The sequence below is a fragment of the Corticium candelabrum genome, chromosome 12 (genome assembly GCF_963422355.1).
Source record: "Corticium candelabrum chromosome 12, ooCorCand1.1, whole genome shotgun sequence".
NCBI lineage: Eukaryota > Metazoa > Porifera > Homoscleromorpha > Homosclerophorida > Plakinidae > Corticium > Corticium candelabrum.
Genome location: NC_085096.1, coordinates 5,982,965 through 6,006,067, shown reverse-complemented (window position 1 = coordinate 6,006,067; position 23,103 = coordinate 5,982,965). Strand labels below are relative to the sequence as shown.

Here is a 23,103-nt window from a genome sequence, read left to right as displayed (position 1 = left end):
CCCAAAGGGGGTATTTGCCTCTCTTGAAATTATTCGCTTGAGGACATCATTGGCTGTTATCCAACGAAATGTTGGCAGTGTGATTGGCTAGTGTGCTGCACTCTTTGGGCATTCTACACAATGATGTTTCCATACGCCTTCTTGAAAAACTAGATGTCAAGAAGGAGAAACAGTTGCTCAGACAGCGAAGTGTGGAGTACAAGAGGAGACGGCAGGTGCTGAGAGGGATGAACAAGCGTGGAGAGGATGCATTGTGGCAGAAAGAGATGAGTAGTTACGAGGCAGGCGGTTTGGTATGATTGAGGAGGAGGAGAGTGGATCAAGCAAGGGTGTATGTGGAAGAATATACAAAGTCGAATTTACGCAATACCAGGAAGCGGTTTAGGAGGTGTGCCAAAGTGGGCATTCCTAAAGTAGGCGTCTGACAGATTTGAAAGCCTAAAAACTAAGAAACGGCTCCGTTGTGGACTATGAAACGTTGCAAGCAGATCCCCGACATGGCGGTGCACAACGTATGCGGGCTGGATATTCAATTGCTGCTTTTGATTCCGTTTCGTTGTACGTTAGAGGCGAAAACCACGCGAAAAATATTATTCTAAAATCGCACGAACAAAGCAATCAAAAATGGAACTCACAGGTCTTTGTTGTATCGCTAATTTCTATGTCTTGTGCAAATTTGAAGTGCGTAGCGCGTTGCGTTACTTACAACTACATTTTGAATGCGCACGCTTGGGGGAGCGTTTCATATTACGCATTGCTATTGGTCAATTTTCTAACTACCCGTATGCGAACGGTAACGACCCTACCTACGTCCTTGCAGATCACCGTTACTATCCGTCGATAAGAAATATTTTCCGGAAGTTAGGCTGTACATTCGATCTGTCTATACTATATGTAACAGCTATTGTGATTTCTAGAATGAGTATTTTGGCACCTTACTACAAAACTCCAATGCTACAAAATCAAAGTGTGTGGTGCAAACCCAAGTGCCAAACATACTAAATTTCTGCCAAAGGGAGATCATTTGTTAGCAGATAAATGGAGCAAAGCGTCAACACATACTGCGGTAATTGCCTGTGGGTATCGCTGGCCTCCTACATTTCTCATTACGTATTATAATTTAGCGATTACTCAAAAAAGTGATAGATTGGTGGAGTCGCGTAACATCACCTAAAAAACACTCAAAACTGCTGTAAAACTGTACGGGAGTGTGGTCGGTGGGACCATCCAGAAGATCTGATTACGTGGGCATTTATTCACCTAGCACCAGGTTCGCTATCAAAGAAACTGGTTATTTGTTGTGGTCCAAGCAGCCTAAACAAGACATAAATACACGGGTCACCCGATTGGTTATGCATCCGACCGGGTGTCAGGTGGTCAATGTATCTTCTTCCATTGGCAATGAAATGAAGAGTATAGCGAAACTTCCGAAGAGGAGAGGTACTGTTTCGTAATCTTTTGTTTCGTGTAGACGTGCTTGGAGTGCTGTTTTGCGACACAACGGAATTTTTTTCAAACGCGTCTTACTTTCGATCGGCTTTCTTTGTTTGTTTGTTGTTAGCAACGAAACCATGCAAGGATGCAGCCGTAGCGTTAGTTATTAGAACGTCCTAGGTGAATACGAGAGGTCTCTACGTACAGAGGCTTTGCTGTTGCACATGTGGTTTGCGGTTTGGAGAGTAAATGTCTGTTACTTCGGTACTACAACTGCGCGCTCTGTTCCTGCTGCCGTGGTTTTGTTTGTCATTTTTTGTTCTTGTAATTTGCAGTGAGGGATTGGCATCGTCTTCGAGAGGACAAGTAGGTGCTCGCCCGCAACAACCAACCGCTGTGGCCATTTCCAGCTCCAGGTAAGTAGCTTCCGGTTTTTTAATCCGGGAATTGCATTGACTTCCGGTGTTGTATTTTGAACAACTACTTGTATAGCACCGAGTTAGAATCAGAAAGTGAAGGAAAAGTGAGGAAGGAAAGGAAGACAGCGAGATTGAAGAGGAGAGAAGTGAGAGTAAGAGGAGGAGGAAGAGCAAGAGGAGGAGGGAAAGCAAGAGGAGGAGGGAGAGCAGGGAAAAGAGTGAAAGTGACTGATGAAGTTGAAGAGAACGCGAGACAGAGGAAGAAGAGAGAGTTGGAGGAGACGATACAAACTGGGGACGACTTGGAGGAGTGTATGTGCTGTCGGCATGTGGAATTGTATGTTGATGGGAGACCCCAGAATTGGAGCGACAGCAGCCAGTTTGTGAGGGACAGAAAGCAAGGGCTGGTAGGCTTGAGAGCAGCGAAGGCAGTGAAGGTGTGGATGGAATTACAGAGGTGGACGGTAGAGAACGAGGAAGGAAAGAAGTGGTATGAGGAGTAAGTAACCACATCTGACTGTTGTTTGTTGTTGTTGTTGTCGTTGTTGTTGTGTGTGTGTGTGTGTGAGAGAGAGAGAAAGAATGCTTTACTATTGTATACTGCACTTCATAGAAACAGTGAACGTTGTATGTATACTCCAGCAGAGCCCAAAACCGGCTGGACTGAAGAGAAGAGGTTTGTAGGAATAATTAGATAATACAGTTGGCTGGCGAGGTAACAAGAAATACACGTATTTTGTAGGAGACTACTGGCACTAGAGACTCACTACCCCGACTGCGAGGATGTCGTCATCACTCCTCCCCTATTTGAACCCACACGTCCCGTCGGTGCACATCTACCCCGCAAACTTCCTGACAACCCAACACCTATCGACCTCTTCTACCTTTACTTTAACGACGACATCCTCCTCAAGATTGCGGCCTGGACCAACAGCAAAGGGAGATATAGGAAAGCCACCGAGAAGAGCTTCCAATGGCAGCACGACACCCCCCAGGAGCTCAGAGCCTATTTTGGCATTTTGTTGGGCATGGGATTAATCCATCTGCCCCAGATCTCCCACTACTGGTCCCAGAGTGAATTCTGGGGCCACAGCTTTTTCAAGCGTACCATGTCGGCACGGCGGTTTAGGGCTATCTCTGGTGCATTGAAGGTTAGTAAATAAGCAATTTTTGTGAAAATGGAAAAGGTTACAGAATGTTTCTTGCCTAGATGAATGAATTTGTTCCACCGAAGGAAAAACCGCCGTGCCAGGAGATCGGGGCAGAGGACACAGCACGCCTCAGAGAGCCGGTCCCTGGCCCCAGCACAGGGGTACAGGAAGGAGAAGCACCAGTTGGTCCTGTTGCTGAGGGCCAGGAGGCACCCAACCCCAGTATCGGGGATCAGGGTGCCACTAAATCAACACCAGACCGGCTCCTTAAGATTCGACCAGTACTACAGCAGGTATGGAGACGTGTCACAGCTTGTAGTATGAACAATAATTGTATGTGACGATAGATGAGGCGTGCTTGCCGCATGTATTGTCAACCCGGACAGAAACTTGCAATAGACGAACGTATGCTTCGTTTCAAAGGTTAAATAAATTTAATGTAAATCGATACGTCTGATTGTATTGCAGTTCTATTTTTAGGAAGGTCCGGCATGCGGCAATATATGCCCAACAAACCCATCAAGTGGGGCTTCAAGCTATGGGTCTTAGCAACATCAGACTCATCCTCTCCAGGTGGAGCCGGTTACGTCGTCGACTTTGACGTTAATGTAGGCTCCCAGGGCGTTCCGGAAGAGGGCCTCACTCAACGGGTAGTATTAGAGCTCCTGGAGCCTCCTGCCAGCAGCAATCTTCCATTGCCTGTCCTTGGGCTGGGTTACCATCTGTACGTAGATAATTACTACACTTCCGGTATGGGTTATATTTTGAGTGCATTGATGTAGTAGGCATTGTGTGTTTCCTCGTAGGTAAACTATTTCGCCAGCTCAGGGACAAAGAAATATATGCTGCTGGAACAATGCGCCGAGGACGCTCCGGTTTACCACCGCAAATTGGTGGATTAATTTTGAAAAAGGAGGACAGAGGCAGTTGGCGTTGGACACGTGACGGCGACTGTCTGTACCTAGTCTGGGTCGACAACAGTCTCCCTGTCTTTTGCTCGACCCTGCACCAAGGGTCGAGCAAGAACCTGAAAGTCAAGAGGAAGGGCAAGGGGACTGGTAAGTAGCATGAGAATTTAACTGTTTTGTAAATTGAATTACTTAATTAACTTTGAATTTAGGAAAAGCAAGGGAATTTCCTTGTCCACCTGTCGTCCCAGACTACAATAGGTACATGGGTGGAGTCGACATCTTTGACCAGATGGCTATCGATGATGGCTAAGGTGTTAGTTATCTAGCTAGACCAACTAAATTTCTGATGACGTAAAAATGAATTTTGTCCAGATAATTAAGGGCATAAAAGAACAACAGAATTGTCTCTTAGAAAGCCCGACGGGGAGTGGAAAGACATTGCCGTTGCTGTGTTCGGTGCTGGCGTGGCAACACAATGAGAGAGGTTGGAACAGCTAGATAGGGGAGGTCTCCCTAATGTGAGACAGTTGCGGAGGCGTAGGAATTCTTTGCGCAGATTGTAATGCAGTTGTATCTTTAGGAAAATGCGTCAATGCGGCAATATATGCCCAACAAACTCATCAAGTGGGGCTTTAAGCTATGGGTCTTAGCAACATCAGCTGCATCTTCTACCGGTAAATCTGATAAGATTGCAGCTGAAAGTAGGAGAACGACAGAAGACAACTTTGCATAATACGAGTCGAGACTACAGTCAGGACTATCTCTTCAACAACAAAGAACCAGTTGAGGTGAGTAACAAAGTAGTCCCAAAAAAATTACATAACTGAAAAGAATATAGAGAACGACGTTGGGCCAGGCTCGGGGCTAAGATCTTGTGTGAGTACGGTCTGGCCACGACCAGACGAGAATTGAAGAACGTATACAGAAATGCCACGTATGACAGGTACTATGTAGAATTGGATGATTCTGGACCCAAAAACCAGGAAGCAAGATATCTATGGAGGAACATTTTGGATTTCTGTAGATGTGCCATGCCACCTATTTGAGGCCATGGTCGCAACGGCCAAAATGTGCATCTTCCTATTGTAACAGTGGAAAGAGTGGGGTGCTACAGATTTCAATAAAAACATGATCGAAGAGGCCTACAACGGACACGTTTTTGACATTGCACAACAGTGAAAAGAGTGAAGCGCAACCGATTTCGATGAAGTTATGGCTGAAGTACCGCAGACACCTCGAGATTATACGCTAGTGCTAAGACTGGAGCGCCACTGCTTTCACTAAAGCCATAATTAAAGCCACTCGCTATGCGCATTTTGAGCTTGTGCGCCAGCGTAAAGGCAAAAGCAGCCTACAAAACGGGCACCTCGACATTGTACGTTAGTGCAAAGAGTGCAGCGCCACCGATTTCAATAAAGCCATGTGCGTCGCAGTCCTCTATCAACACCTCTACCTACACAGAATGTCACTGAATGTTGATAAACAGTACATTGACAAGCAACTCTTCAAGAGAACACAGATGGTCACCTGAAGGTCGATCGGTCTGAAAGTAGATTTAGTTTTTGGAGACAAACAGTACATTGATGTTCCTACGTTTGTCAGCTAAAGCAAGAAGACGGCTTGCAAAACGTTTACGATATGAAACGAAATGATACGATGCTATATGACATGCGCATTGAGAATTAGCATTGTGAAAATGTTCATTTCCGTTTGACATTATGGTGTCCAGTATTAAGTCACAAAAGTTTGCAGGGCAAGCGAGCTAATGCTTGTTTCTCAGCACTGGTCACCAAATACCCGGAACTGAAAAAGGGGTTCATTGTCCATACCATCAAAAGCAGCTGATTTCTCTGAAGATGCCATCCAACTTCCAGAGTCACTCGTCAACTTGTTGACTTGGTTGGTTGGTGGCGCGATCTATAAAGATGGTGGCGTGATCTATAAAGATGACTGCTCTGCTTCCAATCAATCTTTATGTCGTCATGCACTGTCCCTAAGACAAGACATTGTCCCCGAGATGACCAAAGGCCAAGTAAAAGCGCCAAAAAGAAAATGACAGGAAGTCTTAAAACAGCGGCGTTGCTTAATAGACTTGGACATGAGTTGTCACAGACGCAGCTGTGTGAAATTGAAACAGCTATGTGCTTAATACGCTATCACAGGAAAGCCATCAATGCCATGTTCCACCAAATATATTTCCACAGGAACATTTGTCACCATTTGTTGGGACAACATCGATGAACCACCGGAATCATGATCCAAAGAGTGAGTAATAACGTTATGATACAGTCAAGAAGGTGTCGAGGGACGTGCAAGTTCCACCCCAAGCCCACAGATATAGACTACGTCAGTGGACGTCGAACTGATTCTGCCCTGAAATCAAATTTTACTGACAATCTTGTAGATATCGTCACATCTGATAACTGCAGTTGGATGTGTCAAAGCAATGCTTTCTATGAATTCTAGCAAGACTTTCATTGTCACATGGCAACATCCTTGGCCAGCTAAGAAACCAGAAAGTGCCTTCATGGTCAACTTCAGTGCCTCTATTTCTTCTTTCGATAAAATACGACTATCACTACTATTATGGTTACCTAGCAGTAATTTCGTTTGCAAGTTGTAAATCGTTTAACGCAGTTGCAAAAGTATCCTATCAGCACGGTCACCGAGGAATAGTTTGTCCGGGTGCGCTGATTAACACACAGTTCTTGGACAAATCGAGTAGTGAGAAGTCGGCGAGGAAAAGCAAGAAGACCGACATTTACAGCATGGGGATCACTTTGGTGGAGCTGTGTAGCTCTTAATAGCCTTGGTTTCTGTTTCTAAGTTAAAGCTTTTGCATGGGTATCTTCAGTAAGAGGTCATCAGCTGCAGAAAATCAAGAAAATTTTGTTCAAGAGATTGAAATTGTAACTTGAGAACTGTAAATACTACCTTGACTCACTTGAGTCAAAGTCATGCAGTCGTAAGAAAGAGAGGTATGAGTCACTGAACGTCTGCATCTTTGGTTTGAGACATTTAACGCACTAGTACTCACAAATTGCACAAGTGGATCTGTTGACGAGTGACGAACATTAACATGTGCCCATAATATATTATTGTACATGCACTACTACATTTGTGTGTCAATGTTAGGTTGCGGATTTCTGTCGATACTGTCTGAATGATATATTCTTTACTGATGAGGCATGGTTTCATTTATCTGGCTCTACGAACACGCAGAATTCGAGAACATGGGCAACTGAAAATCCCCATGAAATATTCGAGAAGCCGCTTCATGACCAAAAGATCGGTGTCTGGTGTGCAGTATCCAGGAGCCGTATCATTGGGCCAATCTTCTTCGACAGCACCGTTAACTCTGATCGGTATATTAAGAACATTTTTGTTCCGTTTTCTGAACAACTTACAGCATCAGAAAAGCAAAGAACATGGTTCCAACAAGATGGCGCCACTGCTCATACTGCACGAGCTACGATGACAGCCGTCCGCAAGGTATTCGGTGAACGCGTCATTTCACGAGATTTATGGCCACCACGCTCACCAGACCTGACGCCACCGGATTTTACCTTTGAGGAAAATTGAAACATCTTGTTTATGCCGACAATCCTCGTTCAATCAATGATCTTAAACATAATATCAGACAAATCATTGCCGATATCAGATGTGAGGAACTGCACCGAGTCTTCAGCAGCCTGCGTCGGAGAGTCGAACTCTGTCTCCAAGTGGATGGCTCACATTTCCAGCAACTGTTATGATTAGTTAATGTAGCAAATATTTCTAATTATAAATATTTTTAATTATAAATACTTTCGGTATGTTACTTTTGAAACACCCTGTATATCTCTGCAGATGCACCCGTTTATGTCATGGAATGACGCCAGGATACTGAAAAGAAAAAAGAGACGGCCACCACCGCCGACTAGACTTCCTGTTTCAACACTTGCGCTGTTGTAATGAAGATCCACAAAACACTACTGAATAAGCCAGAAGCCTACGCTGTCACGGTTTTCCGGAACCAGGTGAAAGCTAAGGTAGCCAAAAACGGGAAAAGACAGTAATAGAAGCTGAGGAAGAGAGAACCATTGTCGAAGCGTCCTCAATGTGAAGCGTCTATGAGCTGTTAACTATCTGCACTTTCGTTTGACAGTTATCCACCACATTGCCGTAGAAGTGAAACAAGACGAAGACATGATGACTTCGACTGGTACCTTTAGAAAAGTTGCACTAATCTACACCGTCTGGTTAGTGTGAAAAATTAGTGTAAATGTATGTGATGATAACACCCGCACAGAAGCAATCAATGAACGAATGATTTGGTTCGAAGGTTCAATAGATTTAATGTACATCGATGTCAGATTATAAATGCAGTTGTATTTTTAGGTAAGTCTGCATATGCGGAAATACATGCCTAACAAACCCATCAAGTGGGGCTCTAAGCTATGGGTCTTAGCAACATCAGTCGCATCCCCTCCCAGTAGATCTGGTTAGATTGCAGGTAAAAATAGGAGAGCGACAGACGACGATTTACATGATACGAGTCGAGATTACAGTCAGGACTACCTCATCAACAATAAAGAACAGATGGGAGGTGAGTAACAAAGTAGACCCCAAAAGATTTCATTACTGAAAACAATATAGTGAACTGGTGTTGGGCAAGGGTCGGAAAAGGTCTTGCGTGAGTACGGTCTGGCCACGACCAGGCGAGAATTGGAGAACTTATACAGGAATGTAGCCCATACATCATGCTGGGCTGCCACTCCTACGGATTTTACCGTAGGCTACGGTAAAATGGCCTTCATACTTGCCTACGGATTCCGTAGGCCATTCCTACGGATAAATGCAGCACTGAGCAAACACATACTCGATGATCACATGGCATTTAGTTGTAGGTCTTCCGAAGTCACTCAACGTCGTGCTATCGAACCGTGGTGTGTACTGTACGTAAATTTGTATGTCTAACTTACCTAGTACAATGTACAAACAGTACGAACGTCGATTTCTTTTGCAGTAGTCTAACAGTTCCGGGATGTTCGGGGATGTAAGGTAGTCTCGCGTAGCCAGACCTTTCACTACTTGTCAGGCGCCTAGCGCCTGAGGTGAAAGCCTGGCCACGCGAGGCTAGATGCGGGCAGCGTATCCGGGATAGATCCGATCGTGCATCATGAAACGATGGCTACAGGCCTACAAGAAGGAGTGGGAGAGCGATCCTGTATGCTCTGGTTGGTTAACAGAGTCGAAGAGAAGTGCAGGCATGGCCTTCTGCAGTCTGTGCACTAAGGACCTCAGCTACAAGACTGGCGGTCTTAGGACCTTGCGTACCCACGCAACCTCGCGGGAGCACGTTGCAAGAGTACAACAAAAAAATTTTGGATGGAAAGGCACTATCAAGGCCAGCTTTGCTCCAAAGCAAGAGAACGCTGTTTCGGTAGCTGCAACAAACGCCGTCCTAAAATTGGCATTCTTCTTTGCTGAGCATGACGTAGCTCTTGCAGTGTCTGATCATCTGACTCCACTGCTTCCAATCCTTTTCCCGGATTCTAAGATTGCTTCAGCCGTTTCTGCCGGGCGCACCAAAATGACTGCAGCCGTGCACACCGTTGCTGATAGCATGCACGCACATCTCGTTTCCCAGATGAAAATTGGATTTTTCAGCATCGTTCCTGATGAATCTACTGATATATCAGTGTTTGAACAGGTGGCAGTATCAGCTCGCGTGATCGACACTACAGATGGATTGGTGAAGTCCTATAGTTTGGGCATTAAACCAGTCCCGTCAGCGTCTGCTACCAACATTTTCGGCAAGATTGAAGAAATGTTCAAAGATGATGGTATTCCATGGAGAAACATGATCGCTTATGGATCAGATGGGGCCAACGTCATGCGTGGATCAAAGAATTCTGTTTTGACTAGGCTCAAGAACGTTCAACCTTACCTGTATTCTATTCACTGCACATGTCATCAGCTCCACCTTTGTGCTCAGGGTGCTTCTAAATGCATACCACCCATAGTAGAAGACTTCGCTAGGAATGTGGCATACTTTTTTGAGAAAAGTGCAAAACGTGTCGCGAGATACAAAGAGTTTCAGGCAGCTGCAAACGTTCCTTCACACAAGCTCATAAAACCGTCCTCTACAAGATGGCTCAGCTTGCATCAAAGTGTATCAAGAGTCTTGGAGCAGTGGGACGCTCTTGAACAGTACTTCACCCAAGACAACGATGTAAGGAACGTTTCAAAAGTAAAGGAGTGGGTTGAATTGATGGCAGCCAAGTCCACTAAAGCCTACCTATACTTTCTGAAGGAAGTCTTACCTATTTTTACAACAGTGAACTGCCGCTATCAGACAAGCAATGTTATGATTCACAAACTGTATGATGACCAGCGACAACTTCTGAAGATACTTCTTCTCAACTGCATCAAGCAGTCAAGCATAAGCCAAACCACTGATTGCCTTACCCTTGACCTAGACAATGAGGCACTGTGGATTGATGTGATAGATTTGGTTATCAGCAAGGACTGCGAGGCTATTGTGGCAGATATGTCTCATTTTGAAAGGAGCGCTTTCCTGACTGTATGTCGAGATTTTTATCTTGTGGCAGCAAAAGAGGTCAAACGTCGATTGCCTCTGTCATGCCCTGTTCTATCTGCTCTCCGGTTTCTATGCCCCGAAAGAGGCAAGGAACGCTCAGCAAGAGAAATTGGCCACCTAGCTAGCCAATTCTCGAATGTTGTCCTCCCAGAGAATATTACCAAGCTGCAGCGGGAGTGGCAGCGCTATCAGACCGAGAGCACTTCTAGTCGAAGTTCATTACCTCTGGCTATAGACAAACACTGGCATGAATTGATTAAAAGGTCAGATGCCTCTGGCTGCCAGGAATTTCCTCTTTTATCTTGTTTTGCATCAGCTATGCTAGTTATACCACATTCTAGTGCAGATATCGAACGAAATTTTTCAAACATGGGCAGCGACAAATCCAATACCCGCAACAGTATCGGTACGCCCTTGCTTAACAGCTTGATGACAATTGGTTGCAATAAAGGTCAAATGACGTGCTTAACGTTTACACCCACGCCATCGATGAGACGGGAGCTGCCACAACATGTGGCTAAGGCAGCTGGTCGTGCCAAGAATACCAAGTCCGCTGCAACAAATAGGAGCACTGGAGTAAATCAAGAAGCAGCTTGTGCAAAGACACCCGTCCTAGTGTGTCAATCTGAATCATCTGCACACAACCCATGCCCAATGCAAGATTTGAAAGAACCTGTTATTCAATTCCAGACAAAACGCAGATCTAGTTCAGTTACAAAGCATCCTCCTTTCTCACGCAAGCGTCCAAGTACTTCTGCTATCCACACCCATCCTGCCACAACGGCCAGCAAAATGAGCAAACGAGGTGATACTCCAACAGCCCATAATGCAAGTAGTCCGAAAGTTAATGCATTTGAGTTTCTTCAATCACAGTTACTTCACCACAATGAGAATCTAGACTCTAAAGAGATATGGACATACCGGGGTTCAGAATACCTATTAGCACCTTCGCTCTGCCAGTCTCGTATTGATGGACGTGATGGCAGCAATGCTTGCACTGTCATAGCAGCTCAAGTGTGTCAGCTGATTCTTTTGCAGAAAGACTCGTTTTTACTACCGCCTGAAACCTCTTTCCTAGAAGAGACTCTTGTCAACGCTATGAGGGCAGGAAATGCTACGTACGATCAGATGGGCTTGAAGGGGTTTCTGAGTGCATACGATGTTGTAAGCATGGAACCCTCGCCCACCCTTCTAGCTTCGGAGGATTATTTCATACGACCGGGATGTTGGCAGGGGCTAGTAGATTTTGTCTCCGGCAGGCTACGTTCTTTCACTGATGACAAAGTGGTGGCTGGCGTGCTAGTTGTATCACCTTATTCATTTGCAGTGTGCTACCTGCAGGAACACAGCTTGTTCATTGTGTTTGACAGCCATTCACATGGTAACGCAGGTGGCTTGATTGGCAGAGTGCCAAAGAATTTTGCTGCTAAATACTTTGAAGAGTTCCTTGGTCGCCACTATGCACACCTAGAATTTGTTCCTTCTAGTAGCAACAAAGTAGCGCAATTTACAAGCTTAATCGTTAAGGATTTGTGGTAAATAAAACTTTCTGCTGTTCTTTAGTTCTAACAGTTATGGATATATAGTAAATAACTGTTGCTGCTGTTCTGCAATTACGCGTAGTAGCATTTCATTAATACACTGTACCAAGAAAACGTGCAAACAAAAAATGCGTGGGCGCGGTCATTCTAAATTCTAAATTAGGTGGGCGTGGCCGTGCGTCACTGCGCCTACGGATATTTTGCTCTTCCAAGTGTGGCAGCCCTGATCATGCCACCCATGACAGTTACAATGTACGGGAGGACGATGTAGAATTGTATGTTCTGGACCCGAAAACCAGAAAGAAAATACCTCTGGAAAAACGTTTAGGATTTCTGTAGGTGTGCCACCTATTTCAATGAGACCATGGTCGCAACCGCCAAACATGGGCATCTTCATATTTTAACAATGCAAAGAGTGGGGTGCTACAGAGTTCAATAAAACCATGATTGAAAAGGCCTTTAAAGGACGTTTTCTTGACATTGTACAACAGTGCAAAGAGTGGAACGCCACCGATTTCCATGAAGTCATGGCTGATGCCCACCACTGCGTACACTTCGAGATTAAGCGCCAGTGCCAAGACTGAAATGCCACTGCTTTCAATAAAGCCAAAAGTAAAGCGACTTGCTACGGGCATCTTGAGCTTGTGCGCCAGTGCAAAGGCGAAGGCAGACTACAAAACGGACACCTTGACATTGTACGCCAGTGCAAAGACTGGAGCGCCTTCAATTTCAATAAAGCCATGCGCGTCGCAGTCCTTTATCGGCACCACTACCTACATAGTGTCTCTAAATGTTCATAAAAAGTGCAATGACAAACAACTCTTCAAAAGGACATAGATTGTCAACTGAAAATTTATCGATGTGAAAGTAGAAACAGTACATTGATATTCCTACGTCTGTCAGCTAAAGCAAGAAGACGACTTGCAAAACGTTTACGATATGAAATGATATGATATACAATACTATATGATATTCGCATTGTAGAGAAATTAACATTGCGAATATGTTCATTTCCGTTTGAGATTATGGTGTTCCGTTAAGACAAAAATTGTTGCAGGGCAAGCGAGCGAAGACGTGTGAGTAACCACCGGCCACTACCAAAATACGCGGAACTGAAAAAGGAGTCAATTGTCCATACCATCAAAAGTAGCTGATTTCTCTGAAGATGGCTGCTCTGCTTCCAATTAACCTATACGTCATCATGTACTGTCCCTAAGACAAGACATTGTCCCCTTGATGACAAAAGGCCGAGTAAATACGCCATAAAGCATATGACAGGAAGTCTTAAATCAGTGGCATTGCTTTAATAGACTTGGACATGAGTTGTCACGGATGCAGCTGTGTGAAACCAAAACAATAATGTGCTTAATAAGCTATCACAGCAGGAAAGCTATTGACGCCATGTTCCACCAAATATATTTCCCCAGGAACACTTGTTGGGACAACGTCGATTCTAATGAAGAAACACTCGGATGCAACAACTCACTGCACAGTATTCTAAGAACAGCAAACCATAACGAGAACCTGAACTCATCATTCACAGAAGTCTCAGGCAGTGTAGAAATACCACCCATTTGTGTGACTCGCTGTGGTCTGATTGAAGAATTTTTACTCCGGAATTTGTGACGATGTCTGCGGAGAAAGGTAGCCAACGAAACTCGCCTATTCTAATACGCGTTTCTGAGACTTGGATCTCAGGCTACAAGAAGATTGTTCATGATTCTGAATTTGAAGAAGCTAGTGCCCGCATCAGGAAAGCTCAGGATATGCTGACATCGGTAAGAAGCGAATGAGTGCCTATATGTAATACGTTTTCAGTCGCTGGTACCTACGTATACCTTTTGTACATGGTCTGCATACAATTCGCATCATAAGATTCTTAGTTCAAATAATAAAATAACATCTGAGCAGTAGACAAGTAGACAAGTATGAATATTACGTACTAGTATACATGGCCCGTCCTTGGGACGGGCAAGACAATGCAGTTTAGAGATAGGTCTGTGGCGTCCAGGACACGTCACGTGCAATCTTTGTTGCGGGGTCCCGGATGCACTGAATGAATTCGAATCTTGCTCTTCGCGCTTGTTTCGATAGAAATCGACACACTCCCCGTGTAACGCTTGCTGCAGGAAACGTGTAAATGGGATTCAGTGCAAATGCAATCAGAATTTGGAGAGAAACGAAAGCGCTAGAAGAGTAAGTTTCGTCGGCAAGAGATATTCGATTGCTCGAAGCTTTGCGAAGGACAACGATGCACAGTCTACACAGGACTGGTGTGGGCGTGTGTTCGAATGAACTGGAATGTGTAGCGTTTGCGTCATCGAGAAATTTTACGCGGGGGTCGACCCCTCGAGAAGGGACACGGTGGATATTTATTAAATTTTTTACCCAAACCTTCCCCTGTGTGTGCCGATTTCGGTTGCGAACGGGCAAAAGACGTGGCCGCCAAACGCGAACACACACACACACACACACACACACACACACACACACACACACACACACACACACACAGTTTGAGCTTTATATATTAGATATGCCAAGGCAATCGCGTATGCTTTGTGTTGCATCTATTCAGTATGTAATCTGTTTGAATACAATACGGAAATCAGGAGTCTTATGTGGTCTTCCATGTTCCATTGGGACTACAGTTTGTTGACTCGACAGGTCACGACATCTCAGTGGCGTCGGAAGCGTAGCGGCTGGGGCGGCCATGGCCGCCCCACTTTTCAAAAAGTGCCTTTCCGCCAGCCGCTCATTGCCGGTAACTTCCGTTGTTAGTTGTGCCGATTAAATAAGTAATATATTTCTAGCATTCTTACGAGACAGCATGAATGCGAGCGAACGTGCGCTGGGTTGCTTGCTGTACAGCGCACAGGCGCGTCCGTTATATGCACGTGATCACCGCCACGTGGCCTTTCAGAGGCTCTGATTGGCTGTGTGGAAGGCGTGGCTAAGCTGTGGTTGGAAGACGAGAATGGGTTGTCACGCCTACGCAACTGCCACTCCAAGGCGTGCGGCACTGCCTCCGGTGTCACACACAGTTACGCGCTGATGAGCTTCCTTTATGCTGGATACATCTATATGACCGCTCACTGCAGCTGTTTACGATCTAAACACGTACAACGAACCCGGACACGTGCAGATGTCGAGCGCTAACGCATGCGCAATGACTCCAGTTTTAGTAGGCGCGGTTTCTTTGGACTATAGTAGAAGGGTCAACTGGATACGTGATAAGTAGGGCTGCAGGGCCCTAGGAGCTGCGAGTCGGTGCGACCAGAGGCTCTGAATATGCATACGTGTACAACTAGGACCACACCTTCGTATGGTAGCGCACGCTAAATGATTACGCCTTCTAACGCGCGTTAGGCCGCACCACGTTTTAATTGCTTCCGACGCCACTGCATCTTGACAGGTATGAGCTATTCACTACTGTCAGCTTACGACTTGGCGAGAAATGTAGCGCCAAGGGGCGGTGCGTGGACTCAGAACACCCGAATACGATAACTTGTCAAGGATTGATTGCTTTTATGATCGGTGAATCACCCAAAGATAACAAGTTCCGGAAAAAAATCAGCAAGGATCTGATTTGACAACCACCCCGAATGATACAGTTCTACCTAGTTATGATAAACTACATTATGTATAGGATTTAGAGAGCTTACATGGGAAATATCAGGGCGTCCTATACAATTAAAAGCGACTCAATTGAGCGGAGAGAAAGTAGTTATTGTGATGCCTGGTGAGATGAAGCATGTCCATTCGCTGACAGATTTGTTGGAGTGGACAAGGTTACCGCATGTTGGAGTGAAGGTCGAAGACATCAATTTCGCGTTGGTCACAGAAGTGATCTTCACGTATTTGGAAATCATGTGCCTCAATTTCTCCTTGAGCAAGACTGTGATACCGGAGCCACACCAGAAGTAGCATGGGTTGGTGGTCATAGAAAAGTAATCGGGAGACATAGGTGTGGGAAAAGCAGAGAAACGAGCCTACTAGTAGTGGAAACGATTAGGGATCTTCATATTAGGATGACGCTGGCCACGGCATCCGTCCAAAAAAAGAATGGACGAGCACAAATTATGAAAGCAATAGTTTCGGCCAGTTAAAAGGCATTCTTTACTAATTTGATTTTGGTTGACAATGAGACAGCTACCGTCCACAGGATGGAAGGTTTAAAAGAGAACTATGAGAATTACGTCAGAGGTTAGTTGACGAGAACTGGTTACCAGTGTTTTCATAATGTCGACCAAACCGTGCAGTGGGAAGCCTTAGTCCAAGGTTTCAAGTACTCTATACACGTCAGTCGAATGACAATGAAGATGAATACAAAAGTGCATTGAGATCGCCTTACCTTTTGGTTAGTGAGATGGCAAACGTGGTTAGAGAGAGTCCGGTTTAACCTCAGTACTACGAGAATGGCGCACTACAGCACTGCACCAGGCTTAACTCTTTCATCGTGATCTCTCTAACTTAGTAGACAGAGCTACTACATACCTCTGTGTACAGGTATGGCAACGCCCAGAGGTCATAATAGGAGAATCCTACTTCCAGGACGAAAGGACCTCGTCAAACTGCATGGACAGAGCTTCAAAAGTTCACATTGCTCTGAATCCTGCGGAAGTCCAAAAGACGTCTAGAAATAAACCTGTAGTACATGCAGGTAAGTATAGATTATAACCACAAGCGTTTCAGAGCAGTATCCAAGCACCGTATATATTGCACGAACCGCAGCAACTTCGATAAACAATGGAAGAACAAAAGTTGGGGTATGCCAAAAGACTGGAATGAACATATAGTCGTTCATTACATTCGGCATTCTTGGACCCGCAAAATGTGCATGACTATGACACCAGCGAATAATCCATGCGACCCAGAAAAATTTGTTGCCAGCGCTTCAGAAAAAATTTGTTGACGGAAGACCAGGATAGCCTGTCTGTGACCATATCCATGGCTGAGCTGAAAGGCCTGATGGCAGAGATAGCCAAAAAGACTGCTCGGGCTGCTCTGAAAGGAGAGCAAGAGAAACTTCCCTCTAAACCTCAAGCTGCCTCAGAACAGACGCTCGGAGCGCTACCAGCAGCACCCGTCATTCACGGCGTTCCATTAATGCAACCATCGACTGTGCCGTCGTTAGGACCAAGCCTAGCGACGTCTGTCAGCGTCGAGGCGGTGGCGCCGACAGTAACAGCGCCCAGCTCCAGAGTTGAAGCCTGCATCGTGGGAGAAGGAACCACACCGATGCCAGCTCGTCTGATTCGATTAATCCAGGCACAGGAGTACGTGGACTTTGCGGAGCTCCTTCCAGATGACCTGGAGCTACTGGCTATTATGACGCGCGCTTTCGGCAGTTGGCAGCATCCACCGCAGTCTTTCTTGAAGCCAGCTGCACGCGCCTCTCTTTGCTGCGAAAATCTTGGTAATAGACCAAGCACCGACAGCGAGTTGCACTTGCTGTCTAGAAGCGAATCATGCTCCCGGTTCTTGCGCGTTAGAGCCGAACGACGCTCCACTGCAATTCATGCACGAAGCAGGACTAGGCTCGAGAACGCTGTCCAGAGGCGGAACAAAATACCGATGTAACAGGCCATGGGATGGTCCAAAGCCAGTCTGCCGTAACTACAATTTTAGCAGTTGTGCCGACTATCTCGACTGCACGTTTCGGCATATTTGCTTGCGCTGTCGAGGCAACCATAGGATGCGCGAGTGCCCAGAGCAATGCACAGCTACACCGACAGCCTCTGGAATGCCAGCAGCATCCAGCAGAGGACAAGACAACGAAAGGCAATAAGCCAACCATAGTGTTGCACTTAGTATACAGTACTGTGCAAAAGTTTTAGGTCACCCAGATATTGTTCTAAGGTTGTATGAAAATGTAGTTCTGCACCTGAAATATGAACGTCTTGAGATCACATACTGTCTGGAGATATTGAACAGTATTTCATCAGTTATATTCTTGCTGTAGACAGGCTGTAGCTAACGAGAACGTCAAAGTGCACTACGAGTTCACGTTGTGATGTCGCCGTTGCTATGCAGATGGCTAGAATGACTTTGGGATGAAATGAAACGCCGACTAGAGAAGGAACCCTGCAGGAACAAGCAAGAGTTGACAGCAGCTGTTTTCCAAGTGTGGAATACCACCACCAGGGCTGTTACCACAAACCTTGTAGATTCGATGCCTTGCAGGTGTGCTGCAGTAATTGCTGCTCATGGAGGACACACTAAGTACTAAACAATATTTCTTTGTCAAGATTACTTGTGAGTAGTATGCAAGATGTTTTTTGTTGTTTGTGATACAATAAAGCTGTAGCTGTTGACTGTAGTCCACTTTCTTCCTCCAGATTAGTGAAGTAACCAGGGTGACCTAAAACTTTTGCACAGTACTGTATACGTTTATTGCTGAGCAGAATTGTCTATATTCTTACTACAATATAGCCAATGATGTTTCGGTGTCTATAGTACATCGCAAAATGATTGGAGGAGAGCTCTCGATTACGATACACGACCGGGGGGTTAGCCTCAGAGTCCTAAACTAGTTGAAGGTTTAAAATACACCCGGACGTTAGCGTTCGCGTACGTAACACGCTGATATTGCATTCGACTGCATCAGTGGAATCGTCTATTATTCTTGACAGGTGCTTTCTCGAGTTCCCAACCGCTCTACAGTCTGTAAAATTGTAGGCGAGTGTGACCATCACATGTCTTCGTGTTGTGGAAGTAGACAACTGCCACTGCCGGTTGGCGACAAGGCGCACCAGCTTTTGAACTTTTACTTTCCCCAGCGTGGGTTTGGAATGGAATCAGCGGTGAAGCGTTCCTTTCAGAGGCAGTGGTTTCAAAAAAAATGGCATGGCTGCACGAAGATGAAGACCGAGACCTTGCCTTCTGTTCCACATGTGTTGTTACCTATAAGAACAATCATCTACATTCTGTTCGTTGCCTGGAGAAAACGTCTATTTCAACTGGATTCTCAAACTGGAATGATGCTGTTTCTAAGTTTGCCAAGCACGAAGGCAGCCAGTGTCATAAAGATTCTGTGCTAAAGACGGTCGCACTTCCTGTCAGGCGCGTACCGTGGCATGGGCTAAATGGGCTATAGCCCCCCCAGTTTTTGTGGGCGTTTCCCATTTTGTCAGGTGAAAACTAGCGTTACGTCGCTTTTTGTAAACGTGCGCGTCTGTTTACAGTCTGGATGTTCGAGGCCGAGCATGCGTGTCTCACACTAGGCTGCAGACATCGGTTTCCGTGATCAACACTACTTCACTGACACCATGTCGTCTCATCAGCAAAACCAGAAGTACAAAAAACAGACGAAACTGTCTCACTGTTTTCGGTAAGATCTATGGTCCACGCTGATATGTGTCAAACAGAGTTTACGCAGTAGTGGGTGTGTTACAATTCTTTACTAGAGTATAGTTCTAGTAGCGAGTATAAAATGTCAATTTCTGTGTTAGGTTAGTCCAGCCGGCTATGCGCAGTTTGCCAGAATCTGAACAGCAAGAGGAGGGACTTGAGGAAGCAAATGACTCTACTACCAAACTGATGCCAGACACTGCCATTGCAGCGTCAGCAGACAGCCATAACAGTGAAGAGATAGCGCCATCGACTCTGTGCAATATGAAAGATCCCTGTCTAGGAGCAAAGACAGCTGACGTTCTTCGAGGTCCTTTTCAGCCAACAGCTGATTCTGTGATTGGTGGAACATTTCCTAAAAGACAGTTTGGTAAACAACAAAGGTGCTTTCAGTCATCTTGGTATGACAAATTTGTATGGCTAGAATACAGTCCACAGTTGGACGCAGCCTTTTGCTTTTCCTGCCGTTTTGCAGAATGCAGTGCCAGTGGTACAAAAAGGTTGTCCTGATCCATCCTTTACACGGAAAGGCTTCAGAAACTGGAAGACTGCTCTTGATGACTTTAGAAAACATGAATTGAGCTCAGTTCATTCCTTGGCTTCTGGGATGTGGCATCAGGCTAGGCATGTTGCGGCTACAGGTAGTTCTGTGGCACAAAGCCTTAGTGACGACTATGCCAGAAGGGTAGAGCTCAATAGACGAAATCTCAGCAAAATCATACACACAATTCTCTTCCTTGGTCGCCAGAACATACCTTTTCGTGGACATCATGAAAGTGAGGGTTCCTTAAACAAAGGGAACTTCTTAGAGCTACTGAATTTGAGAGCATTAGATAATCCAGACCTTGCTTTACATTTGAAAGGAACATTTACCTATACGTCGCCAAAAATACAAAATAAAATCATTGCATTGTGTGGAAGAAGAATTCAGCGTGGAATAGTTGAGGAGGTCAGGAAATCCGGATGCTATGGTTTAATATGTGACGAAACGACTGACATTTCTCGTCAAGAGCAACTCTCAATTTGTCTTCGATATGTTGACGAAACAGTAACAGTGCACGAACGTTTTCTAGGATTTTGGCCTGTTAAGGAAACTGATGGTGAGTCATTGCATAACTTTCTCAAGGACGTACTGAAAGAGCTCGGTATTCCAGTATGCATGATGAGAGCACAATGTTATGACGGCGCTGCAAATATGAGAGGACGATATAAAGGAGTTAGCACTAGGTTTCTACAGGACGAGAGCCGAGCCATATACATCCACTGCCATGCTCACGTATTAAACCTAACCCTTGCCAAAGCTTGTACTTCTGTTCAGGATGTTCGGAACATTCTCGGTGTAGTGGATTCCTTATATAAATTACTGGAAGGGTCAGCAAAAAGGCACATGCGATTCAAGAACATCCAAGAATCCGTGGATTCAGAAAACCCGGCTACCACTCTGAAAAGAATTTGCGAGACTCGTTGGTCTTCTCGTTACCAAGCAGTTAAAGCCATTAAGGTGGCTTTTAAATCCATAGTTCAAACCCTTCAAACTATTGCAAGTGATGATGCAGAATTAGGAGCAGACGCTGTGTCTCTTCAGAAGTCGGTTGAAACGTTTCAATTCTACTTCTATATTTCTGTTCTAGAGGCAACTTTGGGGAAAACGGCTGTTTTATCTGAATTTCTCCAAGCAAAGCATGTAGAACTATTTGGAGTAAAGGCAAAAGTTTTGGGCACAATTGAGGCGTTGAATTGTGTTAGAGGAGACTTCGAGATGATTTGGAAGCAAACTGAAAAGCTTGCAGAGGAGCTAGATCTAGAAATGCCTCGTTTGGCTCGAAAACGGAAAGCATCTGAGCGCTTAGAGTGGGGAAGAAGTGAACCATATTATCCAGCAACGCCAAAAGACCAGTTCAGAATGACTGTTAACGAACTTGTTGACACGATGATAATGGAGTTGAGAGAAAGATTTAACGAAAACGATTATGACGTTCTCACTGCTGTAGAGACTCTTTTAGCAGATGCCTTGACAGAGACCAAACCAAACTTGAGTCTTCTTCAGACAGCTTGTCAGTTTTATAGAAGTGATTTTGACTATTCCCGTCTACACCACCAGCTTACTGTCTTCTATGGTGAAATAAAGGCGATAGCATCTTCTCATGGAAAAAGACAAATAGAGTCCGATTTACCGGCAATACAGCATATTAGGCAGCTGTTTGCTGGAAAGGGTCTTAGAGACAGCTATCCAGAAGTTTTAAGGCTTTTGCAAATATATCTGGTAGTTCCAGTCTCATCAGCAGAATCTGAGCGTTCCTTTTCTACTCTCCGTCGTCTAAAGACTTGGCTTAGGAGTTCTATGGAAGAAGAAAGACTTGCAGCTCTGGCCTTACTAACAGTTGAGAGAGAAGAGGTATTGAAGTTAGAGGAAGCTATTGATGAACTCATAGAAGAGTTCTGTGCAAGAGGAAACCGCAGGATGATTTTTCAGTAAATAGATGCTTGTTTAGTCTGCTCCATACTGTATATATGTATACGAGTAAACGTAATACTTTGTGGTCTGCATTGTTGCTACTAATACAATTTTTGTCAAAGGGGCGTGTCAGTGTTCGGGTATTTCAGCCCCCCCACTTCCAATGGCCACGGTACGCCCCTGCCTGCTACAACAAGAGATGCTAGTGAAATGCTGTCATCACAGCTTGCAAGGGACAGGTTGCAACGACGAAAGTGCCTGCCCAAGCTTCTATCAAATGCTCGCTTTCTTGCAAGACAAGGCCTTGCTTTTCGTGGTGACAAGGACGAGTCAGATTCTAATTTCATAAGAATGATTCATCTACGTTCTGAAGACAATGGAATGCTTGTAGACTGGCTAAAGCAGACAGCAGACAAATACACTTGTGGTGACATGCAGAACGAGATGGTGAAAGTGATGGCTTTGCGTGTTTTGCGAGAGATTGCTGCATCAATCCAGAGTGCACAGTTCTTCACAGTAATGGTTGATGAAACAACAGATGTTTCTAACATGGAGCAGGTTGTAGTATGTCTTAGGTATGAGAAGTTTGTTGGATTATATGATGTAGCATCGACTAGAGCTGAGACCATCTACGCTGCTATCACCGATGTGCTTTTGCGGATAAATCTTTCTGTTACAAAGGTGCGTGGCCAGTGCTATAAGACCTACAAGAAAGTCCAAGAACTCCTCCTCAAGGCTGCAGCTGCAAAATCATATGAAGAAGAACTGCATTTTGTTCTCTCCTTTTATGGTTCTGACTTCGATTCCATACTTCTCCCAACACACTTGGAACTTTTTTTCTGAGAATTTTCCAAGTAATGGAGGCGTGATTCTATCTGATGTCTTTCAAGGTTGCACCGCAAGCCAATTGGAGCTGATGTCCCAAGTCCCCAAATTATTAAAGCTATTGCTTGTGATGCCAGTTACGAATGCAGAAAGTGGAAGGTCGTTCAGCGCCCTTCAACGACTAAAGTCTTACCTAAGCTCAACGATGTCTCAGCAGCGTCTGAACCACTTGATGCTCTTGCAAGTGCACAAGAGCCATACTGACAACCTTAATTAATCTTGTGGAAGTCGCAAACGACTTCATTACTAGTCATGACCATAGAAAAGATGTGTGGTACAGAGTTCGAAGTCTCTGATTTTGAATTTTAAAGTACTTTTTATAATGTTAGCAATAGTGCCGTGACTGTTAACTAAAAAGATGTATGACC

At 45.0% G+C, this 23,103-nt stretch overlaps 2 protein-coding genes across 2 annotated transcripts; both read left to right on the top strand.

Moving 5' to 3' along the window:
• Positions 1-9,340: 9,340 nt before the first annotated feature.
• Positions 9,341-12,257, top strand: LOC134187999 (uncharacterized). Its single transcript, XM_062656183.1, has one exon. The coding sequence runs from the start codon at positions 9,491-9,493 to the stop codon at positions 12,038-12,040; it is 2,550 nt and encodes an 849-aa protein (XP_062512167.1). The 5' UTR covers positions 9,341-9,490; the 3' UTR covers positions 12,041-12,257.
• Positions 12,258-19,659: 7,402 nt separating this feature from the next.
• LOC134187649 (zinc finger MYM-type protein 1-like) lies at positions 19,660-21,871 on the top strand. The gene is made up of 2 exons (XM_062655801.1): positions 19,660-19,809; positions 19,871-21,871. The coding sequence occupies exons 1-2, from the start codon at positions 19,660-19,662 to the stop codon at positions 21,869-21,871; spliced, it is 2,151 nt and encodes a 716-aa protein (XP_062511785.1).
• Positions 21,872-23,103: the final 1,232 nt, after the last annotated feature.